General features: G+C 39.9%; 1 protein-coding gene across 1 annotated transcript; it reads right to left on the bottom strand.

Annotated features, from left to right (window-relative positions):
* Positions 1-292: 292 nt before the first annotated feature.
* Positions 293-22,712, bottom strand: LOC134862518 (tryptophan 5-hydroxylase 1-like). The gene is made up of 11 exons (XM_063880487.1): positions 22,464-22,712; positions 19,504-19,644; positions 19,173-19,356; positions 18,700-18,800; positions 18,542-18,609; positions 8,011-8,207; positions 7,064-7,199; positions 6,838-6,964; positions 6,313-6,408; positions 5,707-5,840; positions 293-3,081 (listed from the first exon to the last, which is right to left on the bottom strand). Exons 1-11 carry the CDS (start codon positions 22,557-22,559, stop codon positions 2,907-2,909), a joined length of 1,455 nt encoding a protein of 484 aa, XP_063736557.1. The 5' UTR covers positions 22,560-22,712; the 3' UTR covers positions 293-2,906.
* Between the last annotated feature and the right edge of the window lie 260 nt (positions 22,713-22,972).

Here is a 22,972-nt window from a genome sequence, read left to right as displayed (position 1 = left end):
ACGCCTTCAGAATAAAACACCGATTTGCTAACATGCTATGTCATTTTGGGAGGGGTCTGTTTGGCTTCTGTAAATGCTTCCTTTCATACACAATTTCCCAGAAACTGACGTCTGTTTTTCCCGTAGTGCAGCTTTGAATGGCAGCCTGTTCGCGCCAAAAGAACAAGGGAAACATCTCATTAAAGGATGTGTTGTTTTGCTCTGCTCCAGCACGAGCTGTAAACACAATATTAACATATCAGAATTAGTATTCCTTTATTAGTCCCACAGAGGGAAAATGTACATGGTCACAGCAAAGGGACAGTAAAGATTAAGACAACATAAAACAGTATTTCATTAAGTGAACAGTATTTAGTAAAATATGCAGACATAATACACATTCAAAATACAGCATTACACATTTCACACAAATGAAGCAAATAAATGTGAAGGACGCCATTATCCTGAAAAGGATTGACGTCTCGACTGTCATTATTTTTTATCAAATACTGTTACAGGTACATCTATTAGAAAGGTATTGTAGATCTGAATCTGAATCTGGGTGAATGCTGAGCAGAACCAGTAGCATGTCGTGCTCAGTGGAGGATGGATAATCCCCACTCCAGGAGAAATTCACCACTTTGCATTAACAGCTTCTTCTGGAGGAAATATGCCCCCTCTGAATGTTTTTTTTTTTTATATCAATACAGTCTAGTAATGCTGTACATTAGGATTGTCCATAATATTTCAGCTGTTGATGCCATGATGGCCTACCTATGGAGGCTACATAGAATGTTTTTTAAAGTGCAACCTGTAAAGCTAACTCTTAAATTTGAGCAAATATTATCTTTTGAAATTTCCAAAAACTAATTATTTCCAAGAACATTCAGATTCAGATCCAGGTCTATAACATATTTTTCTTGGACGTCAATTAACATACCTGTAAATGTTTTTGATTAAAAAAAAAAAACCTGTACACATCAATCCATTTCAATATAGTGGCGTCCTTCTTTTATTTAAGATTCATCTCAACAAGCTAGCCGAGAGAAATAGTTGGAGTTCGAAAAAAGTACACTTTCTGTTGCAAAATAGGTCACCGCAGATGGTTTTACAGTTTAACATTACATGCTAATGAGTTCCTCTAATTATTTGAGCAATACCGTACGCTGCAAAGCCTGTGCTACTTGATTTGACTTACCTTTATTAAATGTGCTTTTTGTAGCTCAATGCATTCACATTAAATCTAAGTGCGTTAGTTGCTTAATATGCCTATATGTTAATGATCGTTATATTGAAGTAAATTTGCAAATAGCTGTCCACCTTGTTAAATGAGTGGCTGCTTTGCTCAGCTTTTCCTGAAGTGAGATAATTTATTGTGGGTATCTGCCCGGCACCATTGTGCGTGTTACGGTTCCACCTTGTGGTATGAGCAGTGCATCGCAGAAAAGTAGGTAAGGACATGTTTAAATTGTCTCTTACTTTGTTTTCTTGTCTCCCTTTTCAAGAAACAACATACAGACACAATAATGCAATAAAACAAGAGTGTAAATGCAGCCTGCAGTGATTAACAATGCTAACAATTATTTAAATGTGTACTCCCTCTCGAGGGAACAGAAGCATTTGAACCTTTGAAGACCATTCACATGTGTGTAAATCTATAGCACACACTACATGAAATGGAAATCCCCAAAAACCACAATAAGTACTTTCATAAAAATATGTCAAAAATAATGTGCTTGTATGCCAGCTATATGTATTTGTATTGATATAAACTGTTCCACTTCCATTTAACAAAGATATTGTAATCCAATGCTATCAACAACAGCTCCTTATGCTCCGTTAACAGAGGAAAGACAAAACAAAGCATGAACCCGAATTTAGAATTTTGATGTATTTAAATAATATTATATTTTTAATTCATTATACATATGTATACATGGAAAACTTAACATAAATTACTACATTAAGGTACCCCTATAGACAAGACATTATCACTCCACACTTTTGTCGTTGTTATGATAAGTGAAATCAATCATACAATTATGTATTCTCACATTACTTGTTACATTTAGTACATTTTAAATTAAAACAGCCAAGCTCTAAGCTTTTTTTTTTGGTGTTCAGATAAGTCTACTCAACTTTAACTAGTCTCGTGCCCAGTACAATAAAAGTATAGTTCATATAGGACGTGGACATAGTCACCATTTGTGGATGGCTATGAAGCCTTTTGAATCCTAAAATGTATCAACTCACGATCACAAACTGAAAAACATATGAAAGACAAAAACACGGACATTTGTCTGGAAGTGACCTGTCAATCACAATGTACGCCATAAAACATACCTAGCTTTATTGTGTATTTTACTCTTAATGCAACTAATAAATTCACATACAAAATAAACATTGTGCTGTTTTGAGAAAACTAGCAATTGAGACCATAAACTCATTAAGAACATTTTTACCAGGGTAATACATCGATTGACAGGAGTCATTTTCTCATAAACTTCTATGAAATTGGACCTCTTTTTGCAACCAGTGGAGTTGTCTTTTCATGCATTGGCTTTACTTTTCAGACTCAAGGTTGTCACGCTTCAGAATAACCAATGCTGCAGAATAAATAAATATTAGTATATTGTTGTGAGGGACACCTGTGTAACGACACCAGCAGCATCGGTCGGGATTAGCACACTTAATAAGCTACTTTTGGGTAAAAAAATACAGCATGGTGCACTCACACAGGTCTTTTCGTTTAAGTAAATCTCTTGTCAGAACTACATCGGTGTGTACATATCCCTCACCCTCCTTGTCAGTTTTGTTGCACATCAGTCTGCAGCTGTACACAACATCTATATGTCTGTCTAACCATGAGGCAACAAGTCACAACTACTGTATAATTATAACTTGACTCAACTCCATCATGTCTTTTCTTAGTCTGTCAGGTGTCTGTGGAGTCGGTTTAGGGCGTCTTCTACAATGTCCAGCTCATGCCGGATGTCTTTCACCATGCTGTTGATGCTGTTGGTGTCCTTCAGGACGTCCACACTCTGGGTGTAGGGGTCGTAGCGTACTGTGAATGGACGCCATATGGTCTTAGCAAATTCCCTGCAGGCACAACAAAGTATTTCATATTAGCAATCTAGTTTAATTGTTCACATCAGTGTGACAGTGCCGATACAAAAATATTCAACCACCACATTTTTTCTGTACGGTCAATAAAAAACAATTTAAAGTGAAATTCAAAATTCATAAATACAGTACAAGTTTCGAAAAAAGGGGAAGGGAGGGACTCAAGAAGTTACATTCAGTTATTCACAATATAAACAGAAAAACTGTGAGTTACCTTCTTGGGAAATAAAAAATAAAAGGAATTGTTAAAGCTAAGCTAATGTTTGGTTATGCTAACAAAATGTTTTTTGTAGGTTACAGATAAAGTAGACGCTGTCAGTAAAGAAATAGTTTGACTTTTGGGAGAATTCACTTATTTGTTCTATATATATTTTTGTTCTATTGTGTGGGATAGGACAATGGATACCAATCTCACGTCCATGTGAAAATATAGACCTAAAACCAAAAAGGTAATAAGCCTAGCTAAGCACAAGCGACTAAAAGCAGCTTGAAACAGCTAGCCTTGCTCATTCAACTCTATGAAATAAAACAATTGATGAAACTTTGGAAATCTAATAATGTGACTACAGTGCATGTTTAGATAGGATGCCCAATCTTACTGGGATTATGTAAAATGTTGTTACCTTAATTTCCGGACTATTAAGCGCACCTGAATATAAGCCGCACCCACTGAATAAAAAAAAAAAGAAGTATTTTGTAGCTACATAAATAAGCCGCACATGTCTATAAGCTGCAGATGCCTACCGGTACATTTAAACAAATGAACTTTACACAGGCTTTAACGAAACACGGCTTGGAACAAAAATAAATAGGCCTTTAAACGAAACAAGGTATATCATACTCTCAATTCCCATATAAGATGTTTGACAAATCCTTTTGATACTTGGATGTGGTCACGAGTAGATCTATCCAAGACTTGTTTGAATTGAACTTTAAACCTGTATTTGAGCGTACATTAATGATTTTGGTCGGTTGTCACATCTCCCTTTATCCCTGGCAGCGACGGTCAATGCTGTTAAAATGAATATTCTCCCCAATTTCGTTGTTCTTTTTTACACGGCTTGGAACAAAAATAAATAGGCTTTAACGAAACACGGCTTGTAACAAAAATAAAAAAAATAGCAGTAAACAGTAGCCTACCAAGAAAGTCATTGGTCACTATCTTCCTCCTCCTGTGCACTGAAACCACTGAAGTCATCTCCTTCGGTGTCGGAGTTGAATAGCCTCAGAATTGCTTCATCCGATGTTGGATCGTCTTCATTGTCGCTCTCGTCACTTTCATCCAGAGGCAAATTCCCCATTTAGGGAAGGATTTCTCCCCACTTGTCATCCAAGCCTCCCACTGAACACGGAGCGCCACCTTAAATGCACGATTTATACTGATGTCGAGTGGCTGCAAATACTTTGTTGTGCCCCCAGGAATCACAGCTGGAATTGAGTTTGTCCTCTTGGTGGCTTCTTTCACTGAATCTGTTATGTGGGCCCTCATGCTGTCCAACACGAGCAAAGCCTTGTTCTTGTGAAAGAATCCTCCCGGTCGCTTGCCGTAACACTCCGTATGCCATTCATGCATTAGGCCTTCCGTCATCCATCCTTTCTTGTTGACTTTCACAACAATTCCTCTCGAGAATTTTTCTTTTGGCATCGTCATGCGTTTAAAAATCAACATCGGTGGAAGCTTTTCTCCCGATGCCGTGCAGCTCAGAACACAGGTGAAGTGCGTTTTTTCATGCCCAGTTGTTTTCAGCGTGACTGATGATTCGCCTTTCCTGTTGACAGTCCGAGTGAGAGGCAGGTCAAACGTCAGAGGAACCTAATCCATATTTATGATGTCGTGCGGGCCGATGGAATGCTCCGCTATCTTTGCATCAATGAATTTGCGGAAGTTTGAAACTTTTTCCTCGTAGTCGGGAGGGAGCTGCTGACACAGACTCGTTTGTACCCTGATGGAGAAGCCTTTACGTCTCATAAATCTCAGACACCACGATGGTCCACCTCTAAAATCCTCAAACTTCATTGCGGTGGCAATTGTTTTGGCTTTCAGTCGGATCTGCACAGTTGAAACACCTCGGCCGTCTGCTCTCTGTGTGTTGATCCAGTCTTCGAGCTCATTTTCTAGTTCGGGCCATCTGCTTTTCTTCCCTCTGAAAGCTTTTGTTGTCTTTTTGCACTGAGTTAGTTCCTCATGCTGCTGTTTTCAACGTCTTATCATCGTCTCATTAAGGCCAAGCTCCCGTGCAGCAGCTCTATTTCCTTTTCCAACTGCCAGATCGATCGCCTTCAACTTGAAAGCTGCATCATATGCATTTCTCCGTGTCTTTGCCATGATGAGGGTGACAAAATGACTACCGTAATCAGAATGATGGGAAGTTTGAGCACGCTCGATTTACGTCACATTATGTGACGGTGCTCAGTTTTTTGTCTATTTTTTTTCAAAATCCCATTTTGGCGGCATGAAGCTTTTGAAAGCGGGAAAAATCCATAAATTAGCCGCGTCATTGTATAAGACGTGAGGTTAAAGCGTGGGAAAAAAGTAGCGGCTTATAGTCCGGAAATTACCGTAGTCACATTATTAAGAGAAATCTGTAGAATTCTACTCACCTCATTTTGTTCTTGGCCTCCTCAAAACTCTCAGAAACAAAGTAAACGTCTTGGAACGTAGTTATTTTGCACTCTTGGTTACACGTCACCACGGGGTCAAACTCAAGGATATGGGCCTTGCCAGACAAAGCATGCTAATGGAAGAGAGAGACATATTGTAGACACATTAACATATTGAGAGAATGGCATTCCAAACCCGATTGGTCATGTAACATGGTTTTGGCAGACCAAAACAATAAGTACCCGATTCAAATCTCTGGTAGTAAAAGCTAGTTATGAATTTCCCCCCAAGACTCATTGCTGTGTAAGGCTAATGCTACAGGACTGACTGATAAGGCCAGTATTACAACAAATGTTGTTGCTGTATTCAAAATCAATTGTTTAGTTATAAATAAGGAACTGTAATGCCCAAAGAACGTGTTTTCTGGCACCAAATCTCAAATCATTTATTAATGGCCATTATTTCACCTACTTTCCTTTGGTAAAGATTATGTAAGAAACCCTGAGCAGGACTAAAAGGCACAGTTAGTTAACAGTATAAGAATAAATTGCAGTAGATGATTGTGTATTGTATAAAGCCAGAAAAAAGGTCATGTCATGTGCTACCTGGAGTTCACTGATGGAGGATAGGAGTCCAGCTCCATAGGCCCTTAGCCTGCCCTCCTGCTTACAGAGACCAAACTCCACTGTGAAGAAATAACACTAGAACAAAACAGGTTGTCATTTTGACATTATCCCATTCACACATAGTATGAGAACTTAAATAATAGATGTGACTGTTGTGTGTGTGCATATCGTAGGTATGTTTTAAAATATATGGAAAAAACACTTTGTCACCAATTACAATTTATGAAGTCAGAATAAATCAGCACAAATACCTCACGTAAGTTACAACCTTGGGGAACTTCGAACAAACAAATATGCCATATCAACAATGCTGAGCCATAAGCAATAATCAGTAAGCTGCTCAACAACACGCCATCTTATAAGCGATTTTGTGCTAAAATCTAACCAGCTGTCATTATATAAAAATGAAAAAAAAGTGTATACCCCTTTTGTTTTAGTCTCTGCTTTGGTTGTTTCGGTAGTGTGTTAGCATGTGTGTGCATTTGCATGTGTGTGTGTTCTCACTGTGGCCAGTTTCTGAACAGCATTATCTGAAGCTCCCAGCGAAGCTAAACCAATCTCCTGAGAGAACTGGGCGAAGCTGGGCTCCGCCAGCAGAGGAACATGACCCAGCAGCTCATGGCATGTGTCTCTGCATCGAACACACATTTGAGAAGGCAAATGTGGGTAGAAGTTTTCAACTTATAGTCATTGCAACAGTAGTACAATGTGAATGTCTCGGTCTACTCACGGTTCAGGTGTGTACAAAGGGTCGGAGCTGTGGCGGATATACTGAGTGCAGTGGAACACTCTGAAGGCCAGGCCTGCGAGAAAGTCTCTGGGGGAGAGGTACCCTGCTACTGGGCGAATGATGAAGCCTGAGCGCTCTAAACACAGTTAGTTAGAGGGATTTTCCAGTGAAAACGGTTAAAAAGCCAAGTCTGTGAATTTCCTTGATTACCAGGAACAATGGGCTTTATACAAGAACCACAGAATTAATCTTAAATAATCTTTATAAACAGTTTCTCCATGTGAATCGAGGTAAACAGTCTGTGTGGAAAGCAAAAGACACCAAAAGTCAAAAATCATCAGTCTTGCAACAATTTAGCGTTCAATTAGCTGTGTAAAAAAATCTTAAAGTGTTCTTTAAGTTTAATTCAACTGCAGTTCAATTCTTGTGTCTTAAATTGCTTATCGGACTTCTGCAAGGGACAGGAAGTCTTGGCCAGATACCAGCTAGCTAAACAACAACCTAAGGGTAAAAAAATATATGATAAGGGTATGATATGGTTTCCAGCATTGACTCATAAGAGTACGGTAAGTGTAATTTAAGAAATGTAAAAATGCACTTTTCGTTTGACTGTTTTTAAAAAGCTAATCAAAATAAAAAAGGAATACATTAAAACCTAAGTATTAATTATTATTATTAATTATAAAAAAAACATTTTAAAGACATATTGCCGTTAACATGTAAAAGGATTTCTATGCTTTGACGTTCCTTCATTGGAAAAATAGAAGAATACTCACTCTTGAGGCTAGACGTAACTCAGTATTAGTAACTTTAGATTTCCCTTTGGATATTTGTCAGAAAATACTTTACTTTTTTAAGGATGTGCGGCTTGAGCGCTCCGACGTGTCTGTTTGTACCATGTTGTTTGCTGAGGCCCACAGGATGATCAAAGCTGGTTGAAACGTTACCCTTGAGGAAGTGTGAGACGTCCTCCAGCTGGGGGATGTTGTCCTCGCTGTAGTTGCAGTATTTGGTCAGCAGGGGCAGGTTCTTTAGGTACTCTGTGCAGGCATGGCTGGGGTACAGCTTGTTGAGCTCCCTGTACACCACCCCCCAGGTACGCACCTCCTCTGATGTGAAGTCTACACGAAGGATGGGATCGCCACTGACCAACAAGAAGTAAGTAAAACAAGCATGGAGTAAGACGTGTTTGTGTAGCTCTGCAGGAAACTATGACTAAACTATTACTTTCAGTTGTAACCTCTTTAAACAGCACTTCATCAGTCATTTTTGCTTTGTGCAACTGTTAGACACGCAAGATGTCGAACAAACTTGGCTAAACACCACAAACAAACATATCTGCGTCGAAGCCTTCTTCAACGAGTCAGACCACATGCGAAAAACAGACGGCGGATGAAGGCACCTCAGCTATGCCTCTCGATTTTGAAGGATTTAAACGTGAACTACGCGATGACCTAGTTGGTGCAATGAAAAAGCAGGTTCGATCTGTACTCGAAAGCGAACCGGGATTTTTCAAATCGGAAGTTTTGGCTCTAAAATCAGGCTTGGAGGAATTCAAAAACACAACTAACTCAGAAATAGCTGTGCTACGCAGCACGCTAGCTAAACTAGCGCAGAGCACTGTCTGTCCACGTGTACTGACGATGTGACTACATTGCAACGATGTGAGGCGGTTGACAGAGCTGGCTGATACCCTTCAAAACAAATGTGAAGATTTAGAAGGGAAGTCGAGGAGAATAATATAAGGATAGTCGTAATTCCTGAATCCACTGGCAGTTGTTCCACAGCGATTTCAGCTTTGCTCAAAGATGCGTTCAACTTGGATAAAGCGCCCCTGGTCGACAGATCGCACCTATCACCACAGCCAGGTCCACAGGAGGACCGGCCAGGGCGGCCATAGCGCATCTTCACTAAGGACTGCAATGGTATCATGCGCCTAGCAAGAACCAACCAGAGGATCCAAGTTGACGACATGACCATCTCTATCTACCCGGATTTCACTGCGAGTGTCTAAAGCGCGAGCGGCTTTTAACGACGTCAGACGGATGTTAAAGGTCATTCCAGGAGTAAAGTTTGGAATTCTTTTCCCAGCCTGGCTCCGCATTACATTCAACGGGACCGAGTCGTTTTTCACTGAACCTGAAGCTGCCCGTGCATACGTCTCCCAGAACATTGTTCGCCATCAATAGGGCTGACTGTTGTAGTCACAACCGTCATTCATGGGGGCTGTCAATGTGATATTTGTTGTTTTTCCTCCCTGTTTTGCAGTATGTTTGATCTTATAAGCTAATTAGTTAATAATGACTGCCAAAGCCACAATAGGTTTGTGTGGATTGTCAAGGTGATATCATTTCTCTTTATTCACTCTTCTACAGTAGGCTATGTTTGATCTCAATATAAGCTAACTATAAGGACTGTCAAAGCCACAATAGTCATTTGTGAGGATTGTCGAGGCGATAGGCCTGCTTTTTATTTTCTTATTATTATTCTCCTCACTGGTTTGCACTATGTTTGGTTTTGCCTGTGTTTAGTTATTTGAGGATGGCTAAATGATAAATGGTTGGTCTAATATGGCAACTTGCCATTCTTGTTAAGTTTTCTCAACTTCATGTGTTATCAATGTTTGCATTATGGAACCTACCTCTGTTTATCATTTCTAATTCCCTGCAGACTGCATGCTAGTTTAGTAGTTAGGCTACCTGTAAAGCCATGTGCTCAGAGCCGGTTCAGACCTCCATGGGGCCCTAGGCAAAATTCTGCTAAGGGGCCCTCTTAATTGAACAGTCGCACCTGACACCCAGTGCTTCCACTCATCCCCCCTTTAAACATATTGCACTAGTGTCGCCACCTGTTAGTCTAACTCAAAATAAATACAGACCAAATCAAATCGAACTAAATGTGTAACACATTACTCACCATTAAAAGTGTCCCTTTCTGCACTTTCTGGATGCAAAATCATCAATAATGTCATCATATGATATTTGCTTCCCCACATCATAGTTGATGCTCATGATGGCCAAACCACTCAGACGTTCCTGGGACATGGAAGATCTCAGATAGTTTTTGATCATTTTTAACTTGCTGAAGCTGTCACAGGCAGAGTGACAGCAATTCTCAGGGCTATCCAAAGGTTAGGATAGAGTTCCTCCAGATTTTTCTCACAAAGGAAAGAAAGCAGCTCAAAGGCAGTCATATTAGCTGATGGTAGGTCAGGTAAATTCTTGATTTCGTTTGCCAGATCAACTCTACTGATGTCACAGTCTTGGATGAAGGTCAGAGTTTTCTCAAGTTCCATACACTGAGCCTTTAAGGAGTCACTGGACATCTGACATGCAGTGCTGAAGTTCAGCACTACTACATATTTAGTCTTCACCTGGTTCAGAGTTTCAAATCGTTCATCAATGGATGCTATTGTGGAGTCAACCACAATGTTGAAGAAGTTGACCTCAAGATTCCGCAGTGCATCAGCCACTGGCTCATCAGGAGCTTCGTAGCTAAAATGCTTTTTGCTGGTTCTCAGCCTCTTGTCCTTCAAAACAGCTTCTACACTCATTTCCTCACAAATGCTTCTGGCTGTTGTCTGGGCATCTGAGAATCCAGTGTCTCAGTATTGAGTGAGAGAGGCTTTTGCATTTGAGATTAACTGCAAAGCTACGTCAAGCTGCATTGAAGCAGATTGGAGGAGCTTGTTCACTGTATTTGTTCTTGACAGTATCTCACACCACACTACACAGCAAATCAAGAAGCAGTAAGAACCAACTTCCTCTGCAAGTGACTGTGCCTCCACTTTCGCCACAGGATCATTAATCTTCTGTCTGGCTTATCGAATCTCAGAGGCCTGATACCTGAATGCAGGGACACTTTGAAGCCTGCTCTCCCATCTTGTGTCAGTCCATGACTTCACTGTTATGTTCACATGTTGTTTCAAGATATTCCACCTTTGTGTGCCAGCAGAAAAAAAGGTGAACAGCTTTTGTACATAGCCAAAAAAACAACAGCATCTTTGGAGGATTTGGCAGCATCTGCAATGACGAGGTTTAATGTGAGTGCACCACATGGAACAAACACAGCTCTGGTATTCATTCTCAACAGTCTGGCTTGTACTCCTTGGTGTTTACCTTTTATATTGGCCCAATTGTCATAGACTTGCCCTCTGCAATTGTCAAATGGAATTTTCAGATCAGTCAGCTTGTCCAAGATGACTGTAGACAGACTTAAGCCAGTTGTAGCCTCAACATTCACAAAGCCGAGGAAGTGCTCCTTTATCTCTGGCTGTCCCTTTAAAGCCACACTTCTGAGGATAATGGACATCTGCTCCTGGTGACTAATGTCATGTGTACAGTCTAAGATAATGGAGAAGTATTTTGAGTCTCTCACTTGAGTCACAATAGTTGTGAGAATGTATGTCCTTACTAAGGTCATGAGCATGTGTCTCTCCGTCTTTAATTCTGCTGACGTGATTTTCCAAAACAGGGTCAAATTTAGCTAATAATTCAACCTCTTTTAGAAAGTTTCCATTATCTGTTTGGAAGAGCTTATCTGATGAACTTCTGAATGCTAGGTTTCTTTCAGCTAGAGACTTTGTGATACTTATGAGTCGTGTAAGGACATCTCGCCATCTCTTTCTTTCAGCCTCCAAAGCTGTCATTTCTATGTGGTCAAGTGTTTTTCCACGACTTAAGCGCAGATCAAGTTCTCTCCACTTAATCATATTGCTTGTGTGTTCAGGACTACCCTCATGCTGCTTCAGAATGGCGTTGATATTTGACCAGTCATTAACACCTTCTCCTATTATTTTGTGAAAGCCAGCTCCTGGTAATCTTTTCACCATTTGACAGCCATCTCTGTTATAATCCTGGATGGAACCCTCTTCTGGACTTGTCTTTGGGGTAAGAAAAATCCACTCCTGGCTTGAATGGACCTCTGCGCACTAACTCAATCCGCATACAGTCCGTTAAGACTGGGGGCCAGTCTGCTGGGTCATTTGGTGGAGCAGAGACTGTTGCTTTAGGGTCTGAGCTAGCTTCTGATGCTTGCTGTACACACGTACTTAACGGTGGCTGTACTGGACCTGTGCTGCTGCTGGTTGAAGGTGGCTCATCTGTGCCTGTCTTATCTGGGTCTGTCCCTCCACTGGCTGACTGACTGGACTCTGTGCTGCTTGTTAGGAACTTAAGCATAGCACCTGTAAAATAGGCTACCATTATTCAGCTCCATCAAATTGACTGCACTTGTTTTACCTTCATATACTTAAAATGTAGGTGATTTACATTATTATTTAGCACCACTGTCATAACATTTCACGAGTTTTATTTATTCACCAATATATCTGCACCTATATTTGCCTGTTGGCTATCCAAGCAAACAAAATTCAATCTTAGTAAATATTTATCCGTTACTTTCCATTTTGTATAAGTGCAGTTGTAACTACACTCAGAGCGATTGATATAACACTGAAATTACAGAAGCTAGCAAGACGCACACGGAGACCGTCCGGGGTTCACCCAGGGCTCACCGCCCTGTGATTTAGGTCAAACACGGACTAGCCCCGTCCCTCCCACTCTCCCACCCGGAGAGGAGAGTTACCTGACTGCTGTTGCTGCTGTTCATTTTCATGCACTTTCTTTTTTCTCTTTTCACTCCCCGAGGGATAACTCCGCTTCATCTTGCTGATGCCGTTGATGCACATGCATCACTGGCAATCTGACGTGCGCGAGCAGCGCGACGGACGGTCACGTGGTCACGTTTTTGTTTTTTTTCCCCCACAGGGCCTCTATGAGTTTGTGGGGCCCTACGCAACGTGCGTAGTGTGCGTATTGGGTGAACCGGTACTGCATGTGCTTATGCGATCTCCAGTTTAGGGGGAGGCCGGCATAGGAGTATAGGGTACATATTTACCTGTTTGTTAGTTTTTTTCTTTTTTACACTGCACACTGTGCGTTTTTGAATGTTTTCTTTGTCTGCTCACCACTGGGACCTTTGAATACTAAATCACCCAAGTGTTCACTTAAAATACTGTATGACTTCACAAAGTAGCGGAGCGCCCCGCACCACACCTCTCATCAGCTGGAATGTAAAGGAGATGAACCACCCAATTAAACATACGTGTCTTCTAGCAGTTAAAATCATTAGGCCCACATATCATTTTCTTACAGGAGACGCATCTCTTGGCTACTGAACGTTCTAAATTAGAAAGAGGCTGGGTTGGTCAAATATTCTGCTCTGACTATGAGGCCAGAGCCAGAGGGGTGGCAATTTTGATTAAAAGTGGGACCCCTTTTGTCCCATCTCAAGTTATCTCTGATACAAATGAACAATACATCATAGTCTCAGGGAAACAGTTTGGCACTCCCATTATCCTAGCCAACGTATATGGTCCAAACTGGGACAATCCTCAGTTTTTCTCACGCCTTATAGCCAAGTTACCAGATATCAACTCACATCATATAGTATTGGGAGGAGATTTCAATTGCGTTCTCGACCCGGTTTTGGATAGGTCCAGGGCCGGGACCCAAATCAATATTTCCAAATCTGGGGAGGTACATCTGTCTTTTCTAAATGACTACAGGCTACAGGATCCTTGGAGAAGCTCTAACCCAACAACCAGACAATATTCTTTTTACTCTCCAGTACGCAAGTCTTACTCAAGAATTGACATTTTCGTGTTGATGACAAGTCTTTTTCTTTTGTCAAACATTCAAAATATCACAGTATTATATCAGACCACTGCCCTCTACAGTTGGACCTTCATATGCCTAATAGTAGCACAAAACACAGAGCGTGGCGCTTTGACCCGGTGCTATTAGCTGACAAGGATTTTTTGTAATTTCATTAGTAGTCAAATAGACTTCTTTTTTGAAACCAATACAACTCCAGATATGTCATATAGCATCATTTGGGAGAAGTTTAAAGCGTATATATGAGGGCAAATCATCTGCTACTCAGCCAACTCGCAACCAATGTGTAATTTGCAACTTAGTGATTTATCTAGAGCAGGGGTGCCCAACCTTTTTTGAACCAAGATCTACTTTTAAAGTTGATAGTGTGTCGAGATCTACCAAGCCATATCGAAAGCCATAGCGTAGCCACAATTAATTGTGCACCTATATAATAACACAATTTTCAGACACAAAGATCAAGTTTTAACAATAATAATACATTTATTGAAGTAAATGTACGTCGTGCAAAGAATAAGCAAAGTAGGCCTAGGACTGGCCCGTAACAACACAACAACATACAACCCAATTAATACAATGCCTAATTCAAGTTGGAAAAGTGCTTCTCTACCTTAGTGGGACTTCTGGCACTGAGAGGAGGAAGCTCTCATAGTCCGGACAGTAGGAGCTGAGTGCCAGCCGTAAGCAGGCCGCAAGGTGGTCATCAGTCCTGGTGGATCTGTATTTTGACTTAATGATTTTCATATGTGAAAAGGCAGACTCACACAAATATGTTGATCCAAAAAGTGCAGTCAAATTCTTTGCAGTCTGAGGTTGGGGTACTTCCCTTTCTGCATTAGATTCCAGAATTGGACGTTTGTGTCAGATGTAGCTCTTGATTTGAGCTCAATGTCATTATTTAGTGTGAGGATCTCATTCTCAATAGCACCGCTATCCAGGTTGAAGAGTGATGCCACTTTGGACTTTATACAATCCACATCTATATTTTTAGCTTAAGTTCTGTGTCCATGTGTGGAAAGTTCCGCAGATCACACTGTTGCAAACTGCTTGATAGATAACTTGCTTTTAAAGGTGTTCACGGAGCTGATCATGTTGATGATGTGTTTGTTCCTACCCTGCAGCTCTAGATTCAAGTTATTGAGCTCGTCAGTCAGATTAGTAAGAAAGGCTAAATCCAAGAGCCACTGACTGTCTTCTAGCTGTGCATACTCAGCATGGTTTGAACGTTTCAGAAAGTCTTTAATTTCGGGCAACAATTCAGAAAACCGTTCCAGAAATGTACCTCTGCTGAGCCACCTTACGTCTGTGTGCAGCAGCAGATCTGTGTGTTCTGCACCGGTCTCCTCCAGTTGCGCACGGAATAATCGCCTCTGCAGACTCCTGGCCCGAACAAAATAGGCAATCTTGTTAGCCACATCCATCACGTCTTTCATGTTTAAAATCTTCCCGCACAACCCTTGCAGGTGAATTATACAATGGTAATTCAGGAAATCCGGGAAAGATTCAGACTGTTTGCACAATCCAATGAACCCAGCAGTACGTCCAATCATTGCTGGAGCCCCATCGGTTGTAATGGAGATGAGTTTGAAGAGGGGCAACTTGCTCTTACTAACGAATTCCATAAAAACCTGAAAAATATCTGTGCCTCTTGTGTGCCCTTTCAAAGGCAAAATGGTCAGCAGCTCTTCTTTTACACTCATATTGTCGAAAACCATTGTAATGAACACACATAGCTGAGCCACATCCACAGCATCAGTGGATTCATCGACTTGCAGAGAAAAACACTCACATGTTTCAACATCATTCCTCAATTGCTGTTCAACATCCTCCGCCATTCCCTCGCATCGCCGTGTAACAGAATTTCTTGATAGCTGCACATCCTGAATAGCAGACACAATCTCCTTTCCATTTTTAAAATCGGCAAAAAGCGCATCAGCGGCTTCCATGAACGCTTCTTTCACAATCTCACCATCCTTGAAAGATGTCTTTCCTTTTGCAAGAACACGACAGACACGATAAGAAGCTATGGTTGCAGCCTTACTCGTGGTATTGGGCCTGGTAAAAATGGACTGTTGTGCTGCTAACTGACTTTTCAATTCCTTGACTTTTCGGGCGCGCAGTGGTGATTTAGCTGGGAAGTCTGTATCGTAGCTCTTGTGGACAGTCTTGAAATGCCGCTCCAAATTCCCTTTCTTTGGTAAAGCCACATTTGCATTGCAGATAAGACAGATGGACTTGGCATTCTAATACACGAAAAAATAATCCTCCTCCCACTCTGAATGAAAATGATAAGTTTTAGATGTTTTAGCTTCTGCCGCCATGGTAGTATCCACTCACTCTAGTCAAGCTTCTCGCGCCCTTCCGAGTCCTTAGTTAGAACCTAGCAACCATACCATGCGCGCGCAGATAGAAAGAAGCGCGTGAGATTTTTTCTGTGATTATGCCTGATCTACCTTACTACAGCTGTACAAATCTACACACTGCTTCACGCGATCAGCAGTTCATTGTGCCTATTTAAGAGGTTTTAAGTTGGAAGTTTTGATGTAGGCCTATTTAACACAACAGTAGGAGGACAGCCTACACACAACATTTTCTCGCGATCGACTGGAACTCAGCCCGCGATCGACTGGTAGACCGCGATTGACTGGTTGGGCACCCCTGATCTAGACTGTAGGGCTGCTTCTGATCCTGATACCAATCTGCACAAAGAGCGTCTGCTACTGCAATCAGAGTATGACTGCTTATCTATTAGAGACACAGAACAACTTATTTTTAAATCAAAGCAAATGCATTACGAACATAGTGATAAAGCAGGCAGATTCCTCGCTCATCAGCTACGTCAGAAAACAGTTAAGACAGCTATCCCTAAAATACGTATTGCACCAGATAACCACCACCCATCCACAGACTATTAATGAACAATTCAGACATTACTATACAGATATTTATACATCAGAGGCTAATGCCAATACTGGGGAGATCCAAGAGTTCCTGGATAAACTTGACATTCCACAGATAAGCCTAGAAGCACAAACATTTATTGATGCCCCTATAACATGCCAGGAAATCACACAAGCCATTAGCTCCTTGCAAAGCGGTAAAGCAGCAGGCCCTGATGGGATATCAATTGAATTTTACAAAACTTTTTCTAACAAACTGCACCTATACTGGGTTTTTTCCACAAAGAGAATGCCAGAAACAATGAATCAGGCTGTAATAACAGTCTTACTAAAGAATGGCAAGGACCCCCTGGAATGCAGTGGATACCGTCCAATAAGCCTTCTTTGCTATGACTACAAAATTCTTACAAAAATACTAGCATGCCGACTGGAAACTGTCATCTCTGATCTCATTTCCTCTGATCAAACGGGTTTCATACCTGGCAGGCAATCCTTTTCAATATGCGGCGTCTTCTCAGCATACTTACAGATACACCAGAAGTTCTACTCTCCCTAGATGCCGAGAAGGCATTTGAGCGCATTGAGTGGTCATACCTTTTCTAATGCTTAGTAGATTTGGTTTTGGCACAACATTTCTTACATGGATGAACCTTATTTACAGTACCCCACAGGCAGCTGTGAGCACTAATTTTAGAAAAATTCAAATTTCTTTTTTCTCCAACGTGGGGTGAGGCAGGGCTGCTGTTTGTCCCCTTTTTTATTTGATATTGAACCTCTGGCCATAGCTCTCAGAGCTGACAATAGAGTTCCTGGCATTGTTAGGGGGGGCCTTACCCACAAGGTTTCACTTTATGCTGATGACCGTCTTTTGTATCTTTCTACCCCTACAGCTTCCTTGCCTTATGTCACTCGTCTACTAAACGATGTTAAAAGGATATCTGGCCGTGTCAACACTGTGAAAATGACAGTCCTTCCTCAATTTTTGTATGCTTTTCAAATGATACCACTGTTTCTCCCCATTTCCTTTTTTAAGGATCTGAATTCACACATTTCATCATTTATTTGGAACAAATCTGTCCCAAGAGCAAAGAGGGCTATTTTAGAGATGCCTAAATCAGTTGGTGGACTTGCGCTTCCCAAGTTCGTTATATTAGTCTAGGCAGAATTTCTGAAAATGTGCTTATTTAAAGTGCTGGAGGCATTTTGTGAATATTATAATATACAACATTTCTAGGGGTATTAAGGGGTGCTGAATCCAAATCTGCTGTATATGAAGCTCAAAAATGTCCCAAAATACCAAAAAATTGAGAAATTCAACATGGCCGCCACTGCCAGGCTGAAATCTATTTTTAAGTATATCTTTTTGGTATAATGTATAGACACATGCAACTGCAGGAAACTTGACTTCTACTGGGATATAGTTCAATGAATGAAACCATGACCTGTGTATCTTCCTGCTTTTGGATCTTATTTGATTGACAACTTCTTTATCACTAATGACCACCTTTTTCTCTATACTTGTGTGATTTTCAAGCTGATTATTGACACTTGATCTAAATCAGGACAGGATGATAAATTCCTCATGTGTGAAAACCTGTGAACATTTCATTCAAGTTTGTAACTTTTTGTACATTTGGTTGCACATTTTACCTCAAAACAAAATACAAAGTAAGTTCATTTAGCCTGATATTCTTATTCTGATTATCAATAATAATAGTAATATTTATTTTATGTCTTTTGATGTTTATGCAGTTGATGCTCATAATTGAGATTTGGTAGTTGGGGTTTGGGTGGGGTTCATCCTTCAATTTTCGAAATCGTCACCTATATCAATTTTACACAAATCAAATCAAATCAAAACTAAACAATTTGCATCGCTGTCAAAGAGCACTGGAACTTACAGTTTGTAGCTCATAGCCAAATCAGCGAAATATTGTCTTCTTTTACGGTACATGTTGTCTTTGAATCCCTGCAAAAACAGACTCACAATATCAGTATCCATCTTCATAAGTCTCTTAATATGATATTAATGAAGCACCTCTGTGACTGTCCTACATACCGGATGGTCAGCATCTAACTCAGAGCCATACATCAAAACTCTGTTAGCAGACAGATCCAATTCAGAGATCTTCTGCGGGAACCAGGGCACACCAGCAATATCTGAAACACAATAGAATTGAATAGAATTACTTTATTGATCCCAATTTGGAAAATGTTTACGTTGCAGTAGCATAAAAACAAGGCAATATATTTACAATACAATAAAAAAATATATATATATTTGTGACGAAAAATGTACAGAAAATATTTTAAAAAACAAAATATAAAGCGGGATATAAATAGTGTGAGAGTTGTAGAATATTAATAGAACAAATGTACAATTCAGGTTCAATTTGACTAGAAATATGTTGGGGTCAGATTTTGTGTGTCAATATTGAGTACACCATAACAAAACAGCCATGCTATTTAACCATACAGTTATGATGCTGGTTGTAAAGTTTTTTGCTTAGTCAAAAGTCAGCTATGGCTTACCATCCTCAGGTATAGTGAAGTTCTCTGATGGAGTTATCTCAACTATATCGGTATGCTCCCTTAGCAGCTGAGTCAGCTCCTTGAGCTGTTCATTGTCAGTGTCACAATCCACAAAGATCTCAAAGTCGGAATTCCTTCGTTTGGACTTGCGGGACTCAATGTGAACAAGGTTGACGTGTTTTTCCTGCAAAAACATTACATAAAAGATTAACTTAACAAGTGTAAAAGGTTTGCAAACACTGATCAAACTCATTGACCATCTGAAGAGATTCAGCAAATTTGAATTTAGAGATGAAACTTTATTAAAACAAACAGTGAATAAAACACTCACCTGAAAAAGCCGAAGTGCTTTGATGAGACCACCAACTTCATTTTTCAGGGAGAATATTATGGTTGAAACGTCTTTCTTGGAGCTGGTGGGTCTTCCAGTGGAGATGCTCCTGTTGTCCTGATGGTCTCCAAATTTACTGGCCTTGAAAAATAGATATTGTAAACATCAGTGAGCTACAGAAACAGCAAGACCGGAAATATAAATGTAAAAGGGAAATTAAGCTAAGGATCATTACCTTTTAATCTGAATTCATTTATAGGGGAAATGCAGATACAGTATAAATAAAACTAGCTCTTATGGCAGGTTTTGGTTTAATGCATGCCCATTTACGTTGTATTCACACATTGCGTTCAATAGGCGCTTTTGAATTACATGTAAACATTTGCCACCATTCGATTTAATAGAACTCTGTGCATGCTTTGCATCACAAATGTCTCCACACTGCACTGTCTGAGATAAAGCACATTAGGTGCGTTTGAATTATATAATTTGAGCGAATATATTTAATATTTTCTAATGATAATTCTGTTAACCTGCCGATCATACCTTCAGGCAAAGTGCACCATTTATAACTTGTTAAAAACTACTCCCTTTTTTTGCTAGCTTACTGTAACCATGTGGGATGTAGCTCGATTAGCATGCTAATTTAAGAGTTTGAATTAATGTACTAAACTATTCAATTTTTAAGTTTTTTAAAATGTGTTTTGCACTTTAAACTCTTAGTTTGCACAAAGACACATTGTCAGTTTTCATTTTTACAGTGCCTTTCCCCATTATTTGTTAGCTAGCTACCTCATCGCATGGCACTTCACATAGTATGTGAACTTTTTAATGGTATGACCAGCCGCGCCATCAATGCGTTTCAGATTTTAACATTGTAAATCTGTGTGTCATCATGGCAGAATGTGCTCCTGCAGACACCAAGGCCCAATAAACCCTAGGAATTTTATTGACGTCACCGTGTAAGTGCTTGAATTTAATAGAGTGCAGGCACTTTAAAAGGTTTAATCAGTAACGGGACAGCACTTTGCAGATTCTGCAATCACACAAAAAATCAGTTTAAAGAGATTACACTGAGACGAGATTAGCCTGCACCACAGCGCTCACACTGCACCGACAGCATTAAGGTAGGTGACTGTTTCATGACATGCTGCAGGGCAAAGGTCAGCCCAGGTAACTATTTCACAGACGATAAGCAGCTTGTGTAATTTAGAAGCAGCTTTTATAATATCATCTAGGCAAATCAGCAAAATTCCAATAAAATACCATTGACGGAAGACAGGAGTGAAAGTGGTCTACTATTGTGTAGCTAGTCTTGAAGATACATTTCTGAATTTTATATGGAGTAAATGTAGGTCGATCAAACCATGTTTTTTTCTTTATTCCATTGTCTCCTTGAAGCTTCTTGAGAAGGACCCGACAATATTACAGGCCCTTGTCAGAACAACCAGAAATAACGCCCATAATGAAACCATCTAAATCCAGGGATTTAAATTGCTCCACAAATTGATTCAACAACATTAGCTATGCTCAGTTCCATAAAATGAAACTGTTTTTTTCCTCCTCAGCAGAATGCATGATGACAAAGTTGTGGATAATGGGGTGAAGGGAAAGCAAGAATTAGAACAGTACAAGAACAGAAAGACACAGATGATGTACACCTACACATGCATAAGAAAGAAATGGCCCATGGTGCTCTGGCACAACATGCTGGATGTTTCCACATTACATGCTTTCAACACCTTCACCACACCCTGATGATTGCATTGCGGGTATAACCCATGTATGAGAAAGTAGCTGGGCAAAGAGCTTGTTATGCCATACATGAAGAGGCGCCTATACACACCACAGCTTCACAAGCATATAGTACAGGCACTGATCAGGTGTGGCTTGAAGTCTCCCAAACAAGCTACTGCCCAACAACTGGATAAGGTTTCACAAGGGAAAGGAAGAGGTTGAATTCTTGAATGTCTGCAGTTGGTGCTTACACTGCCAAAGATCTATATGTGATCAACGGCTACCAACTGTTGTTGTGCATGCACTGATATAAAGTACAATGGACTACAACTGGATATGTTGGATCTGTTGTATATTTAATTCTACTACATGTACATAGAATCCTGCATATATTTGATCACTTTCATCATGCCCTGGGTTAGGGTTAGGGCTTAATTTAGCTTATCGTGTTTATATTACATTCACTATTTTACTCTAATTTAAACTACTCTGTTTCATTTTGCACTACTTTTTGTTTTATTTTATTATTTTTATTCTGTTTTATTACTTTGTCTTACGTCCTTTTATAATATGTTGCACTGTTGGACAATACTGTGCACATAATAAAAACCATGATAATAAGAACCCCTTGAAACCTTGATATTTACACTGTTTGTTTTCGATTTGTAGTTTCTTTTTATTGTTCTCAAACATCTTAATTGCGGGCTGTAATGAGTTATGTGATTAGATTTTTATAATGGCAGTCCTAATAAATACATTTTATATATTTTTGCCTTTTATAGAGTCAAGATCGCTGCAATCAATTCATTGTAAAAAGTTAAAGAAGAAGAAACTATACAAAATGTGATTGTGTCTATTAGAAGAAAAATAATACTTAGTTTTTTCATCGCAGGGTAAATTTTTACTCTGCAAGTTTAATTTAGATTTGTAAACAACATTTAGTTTTTTTCAGAGTACGGTAGCAATACAGTTAAATTCATATGATGACATATCAAAATAAAATAAAAAAACATTCTCCTAAAATCCTGGGTGCTGAGATAATTTTGATAAAAGATATTATAAAAAAACAATTGGCTTTGTATCAAATAGTATTGAAAAGTGGTAATTTTTAAACTATATCATGCAAGGAATATGTTCAATCAGCGGGTCAAAAGAACTCCTGAGAAAACAAACATTATTCTTTTGTTGAGGATTTTAAATGAACATAGAATGCATGGACTTACTTCATTGTTGAGCTGCTTCTCCTCATTAGTAGGGTTTACCGAGTCCAAAGACCCTCCTCTGAATGGTCCCTGTTCTTCAGACTTGTTGACATACATGGCTGTTTCTATATCAGCAGTACAAATGCAATTGTTACTAATAAAGTTTTTCTGCCCAAGCAACAGCTAAGTTTGAAGGTAGATGAATTAGTTCTTCAAAGGAAGCACAGCCTTCCCTTGGCAGCTGAGAAGTGCAGTAGTAGTTCAGCTCAGTATGAGTTGCCAGCTGTACTGTTACACTGAGCAAAATGCTGAGGTGTTTATGAAGCCGTAGTGGGTGGGGGTCATGGAGAGGGAGCAGCCATTTATTCCAGCAGGAAAGAGATTAGTACTGGACACGATTAACACACTCCACAGAAGTACACAACAACGACGGCATTTAACATTTTCTGTTCATAAATTATTGGAAAAAAGGATAAGGCTTACAAAGCACTTTTCCTTTTCCAAAGCTCAACAAGGTTTTAAGGAAAGAA

The sequence above is a fragment of the Eleginops maclovinus genome, chromosome 4, assembly GCF_036324505.1.
Source record: "Eleginops maclovinus isolate JMC-PN-2008 ecotype Puerto Natales chromosome 4, JC_Emac_rtc_rv5, whole genome shotgun sequence".
NCBI lineage: Eukaryota > Metazoa > Chordata > Actinopteri > Perciformes > Eleginopidae > Eleginops > Eleginops maclovinus.
Note: the sequence above shows the minus strand (reverse complement) of the source record. Positions and strands in the feature narration are given on the sequence as shown.